Consider the following 11,908-nt stretch of genomic DNA (forward strand, 5'->3'; position numbering starts at 1 on the left):
ATACGAGTGGGGAGATCGCCATAGCCTGTGTCCAACTGATATATACTCCAACTTTTGTTTGCGGATTTATATGCGATGAAGCCATTTTCCCTAAATCTTGTCGGTGAATGAAGCTTGTGAGCGGCGGCGTCGAACCGCTCATTGACTTCTTCCTCAGACAGAATGCGCTAAGTGATATCATGTCCGGAGATGTAGATGGACCCCTCCGAGGGGCGTCGCTTGCTGCCAAACAATGCCAGGACAACCCGAACGTGGGTGATATATCACGTCACACCCTGATACACCATTGACGAAGTTGAGGAGAATATCATGAGGAAGATCCTCCAACCAGAACAAAAGGTCATCATCCGTTATATTCACAGTTTTCGTTCTGTCTTGTATATATAACAGAGGCTGCTTGGGCTCCGAATTTTTCAACACAGCACCCACAAGATGATAGACCAGGTTTCAAAAAGGGACCCGACACCAACCTCTGCTCAAAGCGCAGCATGATCGATCAGAGGCACTCTCTGGTAGGGAACCGAGGCTTTGCTTATGCCTGTTTTTCTTCATGCCCCCAAGAAAAGGAGGACAGAGCCATGATGCAGGCCGGCCCAACAGTAACCCAGCTCTTGTTCAGGGGGTTCAAACTGACGCTCCTCGGTTATGTTCTTGATCATCTCAACGGATCAACTGATCGAGCAATCCGCAAAGTCGAGGTTTGCACCCACCTCTACCAGATACCCCAATAGTATGTACAACAGGACCAAGAGCTTATACTATATTCAAGGATGAGTTGACGGTTCATGGTCCCGATGACGTCTCGTGTGGGAGTTGTGTGCGAAGCAGGCAGAGACGGCTGTATATAGTCGAAGCTCAACGATCTACTCTGCAATTGCTAGGCGAGGCCGAATTTGACACCGCCGATGAGCAGAGGAGTTTCTCGAGGCTGCACATAAAAAAAAACGACTACAGGATTTTCTGTTGATCTCGTTTCCATGCAGAGAGCGTTGTGAGGAACCCGAACCCGCATTGTCCCTGATTGCGGCAAGACTGGTGAGCAAAGAGTGCGCTTGAATCTTCCGGGCAGGACAGGCTCGTCAACACCCCACAGCCTGTCCATGTCGATTGCGGCCGCTATCTAGATATATATATGAAGGGCTTGGGGAGGGGGGGCTGAATTTGACTTCGGTGTCTTGGGCTCCGAGAGTTCGACGAAAGAGGGGGCATATGTAACAGCATGTCGTTCCCCGTGGTCTCAATCCGCTGTGGTAGACCTGCAGTTCCTAGAATTCGTGTGGGTCTTCTTCAAGATCAAAGGGAATCCTAGGGAAAAAGAAGCAACAAGAATGCTTTAAGGTTGTCTTTCGTGTCTGCATGGTTTATTTCTCAATAGTTCTATCAACTCAGAGCTATCTGGTCACAGGGGTAGACTGTGCCTCTAGCCACAAGTCCCAGGGCTGGTCTTGAGAGAATGTATATATATCAGGCAATGAACTGGGAACAAAGTGTGATAAACCAGGATTGTCCCAGACTCTGTCTGCGAAGACAAGGCGCCAGCAAAGACGCCCAAGATATATAGTTTTGGATGTGAAGACGTGCATCCAAAGCCACGGCATGGGCTTTTTAGGCTTTCTCCATGTCATGACAACCGGGTTCTGGTCTAGCCGGTAGATCTTCCTCGCCGCTGTCGAGCAAATGGGTTGCTTCTGTCGAGAGTGGTATATAGCAAGTAGGTGGGGAGTCACGACAACGCCAAAGACCAGACAGGTCTTTTGTTGTCCAGTTTTCTGACAGGAGCAAGCTCGCAATTAGCTGGCAAGCTCAGACTCAATCAATACGGCGACGCTCACAAAGACGCCATGACTGCCAGACTCAAGGTCTTTGGCCGGCTGAGGCGCGGTTGCACTGCGAAAGATGGTAAGGGCGATGTCTCATCGGTTGTCATGTTTTGGTAGACATGTCGGGTCCCTTTGTCGCTAGTCGTACGATTAGGCCGAGTTGCCTTTCCAGTGTTGCTTCGTGAGACTGAGAGTCGGCAGTATATATAGAAAGATGTGACACTCAGAGCTTTCGGGTCGTTGACTTGGGTTTGACATGAAGGTTGCCCAAGAGTGTTGCCTTGGACTCTATCTCTACCATTATCCTATCCACCAGGTTGCCAATGAGATGGCCTAATCCGACGCGAAAAAGGAGTCGTGCGTTATATATAGGTAGGCCGGTCAAGAGTGGCTGCTTGTGACCGACTCGGGGCGGTTGAAAGGCAGACCAGAGGAAAAAAGAGGGTATAAAATAGGAGAACTCCAGAAGTGGTACGAGCGTTTTACTATCCACACGACGCCGCAGCAACTGTCCAGATCATGTGTTGACTGAGGAATCTTCTCTCGGGCGTCGGAGAAAACTCACGCATGATGCAGACAGCCTGTAAATCAGGCATCATGCGTCCCAAAGGTCGGACGGAAGACCATCAAAGTTCAACCAGTCAGGGCCGAATTTGATCAGGGTATCATATCGTCAGCCCGCAAGACCGGAGGCGAACTTGCGATCGGAGAGAGGAGGTATATAGGAGTAGTGATTGCCTTGGGATCTATGGGTCGACCAAGGATGGTTTGAAGCAAGGTTAGAGAGTAAGTCGGCTTGGTGGTTTGATGATGAAGAGAAGATGTGTAAAGTTGGGTTGGACCGAACTGCGATGAGGCTCAAGCCACGTCGATCTCGACCCAGGTGCAAGATCAGGCAGTAAGATCTGGGGTCATTGACCCCGAAGGTCCCAAAGATGGCTGTATTCCTTAAACCCCTGATCCGCCAGGTCATTGGGTCTCGTTGTCGGAATCTTGCTGATAGAGTATATAGAAGAGAGAAGACAACCATGACCACCGAGGTTACGTCTCGCTCGTCCTTACGGTCAAACCATTCGTCATTTCGTCATTTTTCGTTTCGACCATCTTTCTAGTAACTTCCCTAGTCTCTGTCTCGGATCCGTCGAGCGTTATCGCTCCTAGATTCGGTTCGGGTGTCATCAGACTTGTGCATGTCGTAGTGACACATCTTGCTAGCAAGGCCTGCGTGAGACCCCGAGGGTTACAAGGGGGACAAAGCCTTGACCAACGAGGCTTGACTCTTTGCGAAAGGTATATATAGACGGGATGCTTGAGAGAAGGGGGGACAGTGGTTGTGCATCGGTAAGTGAATTGTATATTAGCTTATAGCTTCAGGTTGTATCTGTTCATCATCGCCCTGTATCGTCGAGTAAGCCATGGCAATTCAATCTTCAGACGATATCACAGCTCACCAATTCTTCGATCTGAGATTGCCCGGAGTTTTGCTCATATGGTTGTGGATACGGTGAGCAGGAGGAAATGTTCCTGCGTTGCCACACTTCTTGCTAGAATATCGGTTCAGTCCTCGCCAGGCGGTATTGGCTTATCTAGGGAGGTATATATAGAACAGAGTACGGGGATTAAAGAAGCAAGGACAGTTGCGCTGGTGTTGCCCCCGGGCGACACACCCCAGGTCAAAAAGCCCTCCCGACACGATCCTGGGGTCCCTGAGAATAAATTCAATGAGCCATCACAAGGTAGCTTTGGAGACGGGTGGGCACCTACTTTCAATACTGGCCATCGACCAAAGAGCCAGCCATCCTCATCTCCTTCGAACTCGTCGCCCCTATTGTCAGGGTCCTCGGATAGGCTTTTGTCGCTTTGTAACGCCCACACTTCTTGAAGAAGTACCAACTCGGGACCAGGATGCCAGTGAAACGGCATGTGTGTGCTGGCCAGGCAGTGTTGTTCCAGCTGAGGAGGTATATAGAACAGGGTATGGAGAGGAAAGGGACAAGGTGAGCCGTTCTTGAGTTGACCCGACAGAAGGCACGACCAGGTGATTCCAAAGAGTCCTAGGGTTCCAAGTAAATAGTCAGTGAGCAACTCTCAAGTGATCCTGGGGGTAGAAGGCATTTACCTCGCTGTTGCAGGCCAGGCTCGAGCTCTATCCATATATATATACTATTATAAGGGGAGAGAACGGATGCGATGGAGTGAAGAGGAGATGAGATGGGGGGTATTTATACCCGTCAGAGGAGCTGCCTCTCGCACATCTTGTGCTGGTCTTTCGTGGCATGTTTTCAGACTCCAGTTCAAACTAAAACAAGATGGCTGACACTCAAGTTGCTCTTTGCCATGGAAACCTCGCGCTTGAACTCTCAAGGCAGAAACAGATGGCAAGTCAATTGGGACAACTCCCCTAAGACGATAGATTGACAAACCTCCTCAACTCCTCTGATTACATGCATCTAAAAACATGATGAGATTGTAATGAGGCTTTGCTAAGGATGTATGCCTGGCTATCATGAGCGTTGGGCGCGCCAACTTGGCTATTTGGCACGCCCAACATCCGCTCTCAAAACCATGCAATTGAGCAGGTGCCCAAACACGTCAAGGCCCAAGCCTTACTCACTTGAGCGACACTCAAACATCGCTTACAAGCAACAGACAGCAGACAGATAGACACATGCGACAAGCTTCACTCAAAGGGCAACATGTTGACAGACAAATATGTCGATTCAAAAGGGCAAGCACAAGCTCCCCATGCATCCATTGATTGATTGACTGATTGTACATACGCCCACTGTCTTGAGAGAGTGATGAGAACAAAGACCCCAAAATGCAAACAGTTCCATGTCCTTCCATCCAATGCCATGCCTGTAGTAGTTCCAAATAAACGTCTTCCGGCGTGTGCCAGAGATCTCTCGTAGAATCGTAATAAAAATAAATCGCTAGTGGTGAAGGGCTTCTCTTCCGCCCATGATTTGTTAAACATCCATTCATATCCAAAACTCTTTGTCTTCGTCTGTCGCGATGACGCGGTATGTCATAGCCGCCTCATCTTGTTCTATGCGCCAAAACAAGTATGCAAAATCTCATGTAGAAGAAAAAAGGAAAACACCTCAAAAGCGCCAGTAGACTCCAGTCACTCTAAGCCATGACGAGCTCTCGCTCCTTCTTCTCCTTGCTCTTGAACAAAGCCTTGAGCATGTTGTTGCTGTTACGGTGTGACTTGGGTCGGAGAACAACCTCCATATCGTCCTTGCGACTTCGGCTGTCTCGGCTGTCGATCGACCGTGTTTCGATTCTCTCTGAGCGCTTGCTCCTGCTTGAGCGGTGGCTGCGCTCACTGTCGGCGATGCTCTCATCATCGCGTCGGCTGCGGTGGCTGCGGTGACTCCGCTCGCTTGCATCGCTTCGATGGCTGCGATGACTCCTGTGGCTATCGGTTGTCTTGCTCGTCTTGTTGGTCTTGGTCGTTCGGGTGCTGCGTCGTGACTTGACGTCGAAATCATCTCCGTAGCGATCAACGTTCTCCTTGTTGGCCAGTGGTGTGATGAGCTCCATATCGGCCGTCTCATTCTCGCCAAAAGGCACGATACCTCTTCTCCAAGTCTCAATAGAGCTTACTTCGCTGAGATCATCCTCAATAATAAGTGCCTCATCCATACCGGCACTGTACTCAGTTGGCGCTCGTCTCGGCGCATACTCGCTCTGTGTTCGCATTGGTGCAGGACGGTCCATGGGCTCATACATGAGAGCCTCTCTCGCCTGCTGCTGCTCCTTGACTCTCTGGACAATCTTCCATCCTCCGAAACAGACGACCGTTACACCGACGGCGATACTCGTGCCGATAAGGAAGTGGGGTGATGAGAGAAGGGAGAAGACTGCTGGGGATCCACTCTTGAGAAGCATCAAGAATGCCGGTGATGACTTCTTGACTAGTTTGGACAGCTCTGCCAGAGAGAGCGCAACGGCGGCGGCGGAATCGGGGTCCTTCTGAAGCTGGGCCATAGTGGTAGTCGCGGAATGGTGAAGGCACTTGGCTTCGGTGAGGATTCCCTCAACGCGGTGTACCAGGGCCTTGGCCTCCTTCTCAGTGCCATACTGAGGGTCCAGATCTGTGCGCTCAGCCAGGTCGGGAGGGATGTTTCCGTATGCGAGATCCATGTCGATTTCCTTGTGAGGCTTCATCTTGACAAGCTCTCCTGTCGATCGGTTCCGCTGCACCATGGCACCGCCACCAGGGCCGTAGGCAGAGGGTGCCACGCTGCGCATCTCGACTCGTGCAAGCTGGCTCTGTGCGGGAATAGCGAGATCCATGGGAATGGTCTCGGCGTACGGGTTCTGGTAGGTGCGAGGAGGCGCTCGGCTCGGGGTCACGCTGGAGACCTCGCTATGTGTCTTGAGGTTATCCATGGTCAGGGCAGGTCGGCTGCGGGTATCGTAGTAGTCGTCTCGAGGGCGGCGGGATTGGGAGGTTACGCTTCGCGACCGGCCACTGCGACGGGAACTGGCTTGGCTGCGCTGGTCGAAGGCGCGGGGAGGGTAATAGCGGTCGCCATCATCGATGTATCTTGGCTGCTGGGGAGCGAAGTAGTGGGCGTCATCGTCGATGTATCTGGGCTGCTGAGGCGGAAGGCCTTGAGGGTCAAAGGACTGGGAGCGCTGAAGGGCGGCCTTTTCCGACTTGATCTCGGCCTTCTTCTCCTTGTAAGTGCCTTGGGCGTCCTTGAAGATGGAGTAGAGCTGTTTGCCCTGCAGGACGGTTAGTACAGATCGGGAAGCTTGGGGTGGGAGACTAACGGTCTTGATGATCTTGCCGGAGTTGTTAACGATGGTGATTGTCTGCTCAAGCGCAGGCATGATGGGCGGTCAAGCTGAGGTCGCACTCTCTAAGTGATCTTGTCGCGGTCAAGAGAGGCTAGACTTGTCGTGCAGGAGGAAGCACGACAGATGCGAATGGGGCGCTTGATATGTAAGTAATCAAGAAAGGAGGAGACCAGCTCTCTCTTTTGTCCGTAACGGTCTCTCTATCTCGGTAAAGAGTAGAAAGAGGGTGCGTGTGTGAGACGACAAGGAGCTGAGGTCGTGCGAATCTAGCGTCAATGCAAGCAAGATCCGGCCTTGTAAAGGCTTGTCTTTGACGTGACGACGGGGATCCCTTTACCAGAGCAAGGCAAGCAAAGCTAAAGGGAAGAGAATGATTTACACCCGGTCCCGCGTGGGAGCGTGGGATGAGGTGAGTTGTTGCTTGAGTTCCCGCAAAAGTGGGATCCAAGTGGAGAGACTGAAGAGACGGAAAAATGTGGTTGACGATCAGAAGCGGGGGGAGCAGAGGAGAGGTCGGTCAAGTTTGTACTCTGCAGAGCCGGTACTTGAGACCTTCAGCGAGACGAGGGCCTCCCAGAGGTAACCCAGCGCCTATGTTACAGCGGCCTCCCGGGAAGGGCAGCGCTGTGGCAGGGAACAAGCTAGGGGGGCTAGCTCGCTAGGGCCCAGCTAAACGGACCATGTACCCACGAAGAGGAGGGACCTTGCTGGCGGTGGCGCCGGGGAAGAGAGAAGGGTGATTGGGTCCACAGAAAAAAAAAGGGCTTTTTTGGGAGGGAGCTCAGCAAGTTTGGACAGGCGGTGGACTTGTCGGTGAAGAAAGGGAGAGAAAGAAGATGGCAGGGAAAACCCAGGTTCACGAGAAGAAGGGGATGGGATATTAAGGGAGAAAAACGAGGCATCAGTTCCCAAGGCGGCAAACCGGTTGGGTTGGGTATGGATGATTCTCAGGTACAGTGGCCTGCAAGCGAATAGAAGCAGAAGGAAAGCAAAACTCGGTCGAGGCATCTGCTGCTACTGTCACAGTGACAGCTCCCGTCCTGTCGTCTCTCATCTCATCCCATCTGCACGATGATGATCGCTCTGCAGTTGGGTCCTGCATGGATCAAGATGGCCGTCAAGTTGGCCCTGCGACTGGTAGCAAACTGTTACGACAACCTGCTTTCGCCTACGTCGGCTCGCATGGCCGTCCGCATGGTCTGGATACTACACAGACCGGTCTTGGATGATGAAATCTTGCCTGTGCCGTGTCTTGCAGTCCATGAGGAAACAAGTCCGTGAGAGTTGTGAGCAACTACCCCCGATGAAACGTGAACCTGAACCTGGCGAGACGCCGCCATCAGAATGGTCTCACCACACTTCCTGCCCCCCCCTCGACCATGACCTCGCCCAAAAGCCCAGCTCACCTTGGGTCCTGGAGACGCTGCCGATTGGCCCGACCCTGTCTACACCTCCCTCTTGGTCGGGCGCCTGTGCAGCGGTAGCGCGGAGTGACCAGGGGAGACATGTGCACCCTCTGGGAGGCCCAGAAAGCCAGCGCTTGACAGCGACCCTATCGCTTCCCCGTGCGGGCCTGGAGGATGGGAGGGGGAGGGCCTGTTCGGCGATTAAGGTCGCGACATGTGGTGTGCTCAAGACCCTATCAAAGGGAGGACGGGGCTGGGGCAGACGAGGAGACGAAGAGAGTGGCTGGGAGGGACACGGCAGAGACGGGAAGACGGTGACGGTGACGACGGATGGCCGGATGTCAATGGAAGTTGACGATCCCGACAGTTTGCAAGGATCATCTTGTTGTGAGCTCCCATCGGCTCGATATGTGTTCCACGATAAGGCGGAAGAGTCTCGATGTGGGAGAGAGTCAGAGAGTGCGTGTCGCACAAGCCTCGATCTCCACTAGCCACTCAGCCACAGTATGCCAGCTGTTTGATCGTGGCTGATGCATCCTCTTTCAGCTGCTCTTGTCACACCCACCAAGAACCAACCCTTACCTGGCCATGCATCAAAGGCCTGGATTTCTGCAGCGCAGCTCGTGACTTGACGAATAACTTGGACTTCGAGGCCACCGCCTCTTCTGTATTCGTCTTGATCCCGCCACGGCTGCATCAGCACTGTGGCAAAAAGACCAAGACGAGAAAGAACCCCTTCAGGCCAATGTATGTATAATGCCTCAGTCTTTCTCCGAGGGGATCGTCTTACGATGCCTGCCGCCGGGTTACTGTGCAGTCGATCGTGAACATCCATCATCCATGTTCATAAGCGGGAAAGATAATGCCTCCTTCGTGTTCTCAAAATCTGCGTAAGACGGTGCCTCGTCCCTGATAACTGAGCCGAGTCCACCGGTGATGGGCTGATTGAGTGGTTGGGCTCGGTCAGGGCGACACTGACTGATACACGGGAGAAACAGTTTCTGGACGTTGGAAATGGATCTTCGGAGGTTGATCAGAGGCTGCCATGTGGCAATCTCTCCGCTGGCTCCGTTTGGTGCTTGGATCCCGAAGAAGATGCCGAAGTTGGCCGGCTCACCCTAGAGCGATGGACTTGGACGGGTGTACTTGGACGAGAGTCTAGTCTCTCTCTGGCTCTCATTATTATATCCTCTCACTAACATCTATTCCTCTATGGCTATTATTCTACGCCCTATGTCAGCATGGGTATCCATCATGTCATGATCCGAAAACCGCTCTAATTGCAAATCTTCCCCTCCATCGGGGCAAGTTCCGAAGGTCGGGGCCCCCAGGAGGGGATTTCCCACCCCGCGCTTGGCAGATATTGAAAGAGTTGAGAGAATGAGCTGGACCGAGTCTGTACAATTATAACGCTACCTCAAAGAGGACAATGTTACACAACTTCACATCGTCCATTCAGACACGGCAGAGACGTTTCACGGCCGCGGAATCGCGCCTGCGCCTGCGACTTCCCCCAATTAATCCCCATCTGCGACTGTAAGAGGGAAAGTCCCCGCCTCCGTAGCGTCGTAACCACCTCATCCGACCCCGGACTTTGCTTGTCTTGGCTCTGATGCTATATCCCGAAAGCCATCATCTTTTTTTCATGGAAAATTCTTTTCTTCAAACCTCAGCCTCATTTGTCTGTGAGAATGAGCCTGCAGAGCCAATAGATTCTGGTTCCGACGTCTTCCGGTATTTGTTTTGTTTTGTTTAAGTCTCCACCTCAGCCTTGTCGTCAAACATCATCTGTCGCAAACATCGCCATTTGAATCTCTACCGCAAGAGAGCGACGAGGCTCTGTCGACAGCCTCATCATGGCCGCCTCAACACCACCCCCAGCGTCAATCTCCGTCCTCTGCGGCACCCTCCAGACTGCGACGGCCCGCGCCATCGATGCTCTCCGCGATTTTGTCATCTACTACCCCTCGGCCCGCTTGGACCTTGCGTCACTCTCACGCGAGCTGGCTGAGCTCCAGATGGTCTCGCGACTGCTGCACCACAATGCCGAAACCCTCGATGCGGGCACCGCGACACTCCCCCAACGCCTCGAGGCTGCATTGAGGGGAGTCGTCGAGAAGGCGAGCGCCCTTTTGGAGGAGACAGATGATGCGCTTGAACCTGGGAGGAAGCCCGAGGACAGGACCCCGGCTTGGCTGGAGCACACGGCCGAAAGGCTGTCGCCGCTGGCTCGATTGGCCGAAAGCTTGAGAATTGCCATGAATCTTGGATTGGACGGGATACTACTGTAAGAAACTCCATCCTCTAGCTCAATTGGCCACAGCTAACATGTTCAGGGCCATCAACTCTGAGCCCCACGACGGTCGACGAGAACTCCCTGGGTACAGCAGCTCCCAGATCCTACAGGAAGCAGTGTCGTTGCGATCGCGAGTGGAGGAAGACTCGGATAGTGAAGATTTTCGTGTACAGAGCCAGAGGCCAACACTTTCCGAGTTTGCCGATGCCATTCAAGAGTACATTGAGCAGACCTCAACAGCGGCACCAGACGCACCACCAGAGGCGCCTCCGCCGTCGATATCACCACCTCCTTCACTGGGACCTCCTTCGGGACCTCCACCATCATTTGGCGAAAGTCTCAGACAAAATTCTAGTAACGCGACTCTTGCTACAGCCCCCGAGTAAGTATCGACTCATATTAGAGACATGCCATGGCTGACATCCCTAGAACAACCGGCTCGTCTGAAGTTGATGAGCCCCCCATCCCCGAATACAATGCTATTGGAATCACCAACCCGAGTCCCCTGCGCATCAGCCTCCGACATCTGGCGAAGAAGGAGCTCTCCAATCATGAGGTGATTGAGGTGGCGTACCTCATCCGCAGCGACAAGCCCACCATCGCCGTCTGCACCATGGAGTCGCCTACTCGCTTCTACGACATCAATGCGAACCAGGTCTCGTGCTTGCAGAACCAGCATGGAGTCAACATGGTTTTCTCGAGGAATGGGCGTCAGTGGGCGTATCTCAGCGAGGAGGATGGCAGGGTTCTTAACCCCCAGAGCCACGATGGCAAGAATTTCAAGAAGCCCGTCATTCACCTTGGTGACTACATCAATGGGAGGAGGGTATCCATGCCCAAGTGGCCTGGCTCAAAGCCATTGTCCTTTTCTCAGGATGGGAAATGGCTTGCTGTGGGCACGACCCGGGGCCGAGTTGGGCTCTTGGATTGCCTGAACTTCAATAAGACTTCGGTCGTGATACCCTGCCATCAGGACGAAGTGACGCATGCCGTCTTCACTCCTGACAGCAAGATACTGGTCACTCAGTCTCGCGACGGAATGATCCGCTTGACTGACACGGAGACGCGCAAGGCCATAGCCAAGCTCGAGACTGACACATGGAAGAAGCCCATGTTCTTGGGTGTCTCACCTCAGGGCGATATCATCGTCTCTATCTGGGGCGACACCATCTTCCACTGGAACCACGGGACACAAGCTCTCGAGTCGTTTGAGCTTAGCAGCCGCAGGACGCGCGAGGGTTGGCCTATGGCCATATCCCCCGACTGTCGCTTCCTCTGCTGTCGAACCGATGATGGCGTTGACGTGAGCGACCTATATTCTGGTCGTGTGCTGTACACTATCAAGTTCCAGAGTGGCTATGCTACTACTGCGGCGTTTAGCTGGGATGGACGGTATTTGATCTTGGGAAAGGCGGCGTCATGGATGGGCTTCAGAGTTGCCATGTCGACCTTGGATGTGTGGGAATTGGTGTTTTAAGTATCATGGCGTTTAAAATGGGATTGTTCACCGTCTTGATGACATTGACGTTGCGCAAGCCGTGTGTGGTTATAGAATGTATCCGAAGTGTATC

The 11,908-nt window shown here is 53.0% G+C and overlaps 2 protein-coding genes across 2 annotated transcripts; one reads left to right on the top strand and one right to left on the bottom strand.

Moving 5' to 3' along the window:
* Positions 1-4,952: 4,952 nt before the first annotated feature.
* NCS57_00324300 (uncharacterized protein) lies at positions 4,953-6,668 on the bottom strand (the record flags this gene model as incomplete). Its single annotated transcript, XM_053053252.1, has 2 exons — positions 4,953-6,560; positions 6,609-6,668. The coding sequence occupies 2 exons, from the start codon at positions 6,666-6,668 to the stop codon at positions 4,953-4,955; spliced, it is 1,668 nt and encodes a 555-aa protein (XP_052918498.1).
* A 3,229-nt stretch (positions 6,669-9,897) lies between these two features.
* Positions 9,898-11,814, top strand: NCS57_00324400 (uncharacterized protein; the record flags this gene model as incomplete). The annotated part of the gene is made up of 3 exons (XM_053053253.1): positions 9,898-10,328; positions 10,378-10,719; positions 10,767-11,814. The coding sequence occupies 3 exons, from the start codon at positions 9,898-9,900 to the stop codon at positions 11,812-11,814; spliced, it is 1,821 nt and encodes a 606-aa protein (XP_052918499.1).
* Positions 11,815-11,908: the final 94 nt, after the last annotated feature.

Source organism: Fusarium keratoplasticum, chromosome 2 (genome assembly GCF_025433545.1).
Source record: "Fusarium keratoplasticum isolate Fu6.1 chromosome 2, whole genome shotgun sequence".
Lineage (NCBI taxonomy): Eukaryota > Fungi > Ascomycota > Sordariomycetes > Hypocreales > Nectriaceae > Fusarium > Fusarium keratoplasticum.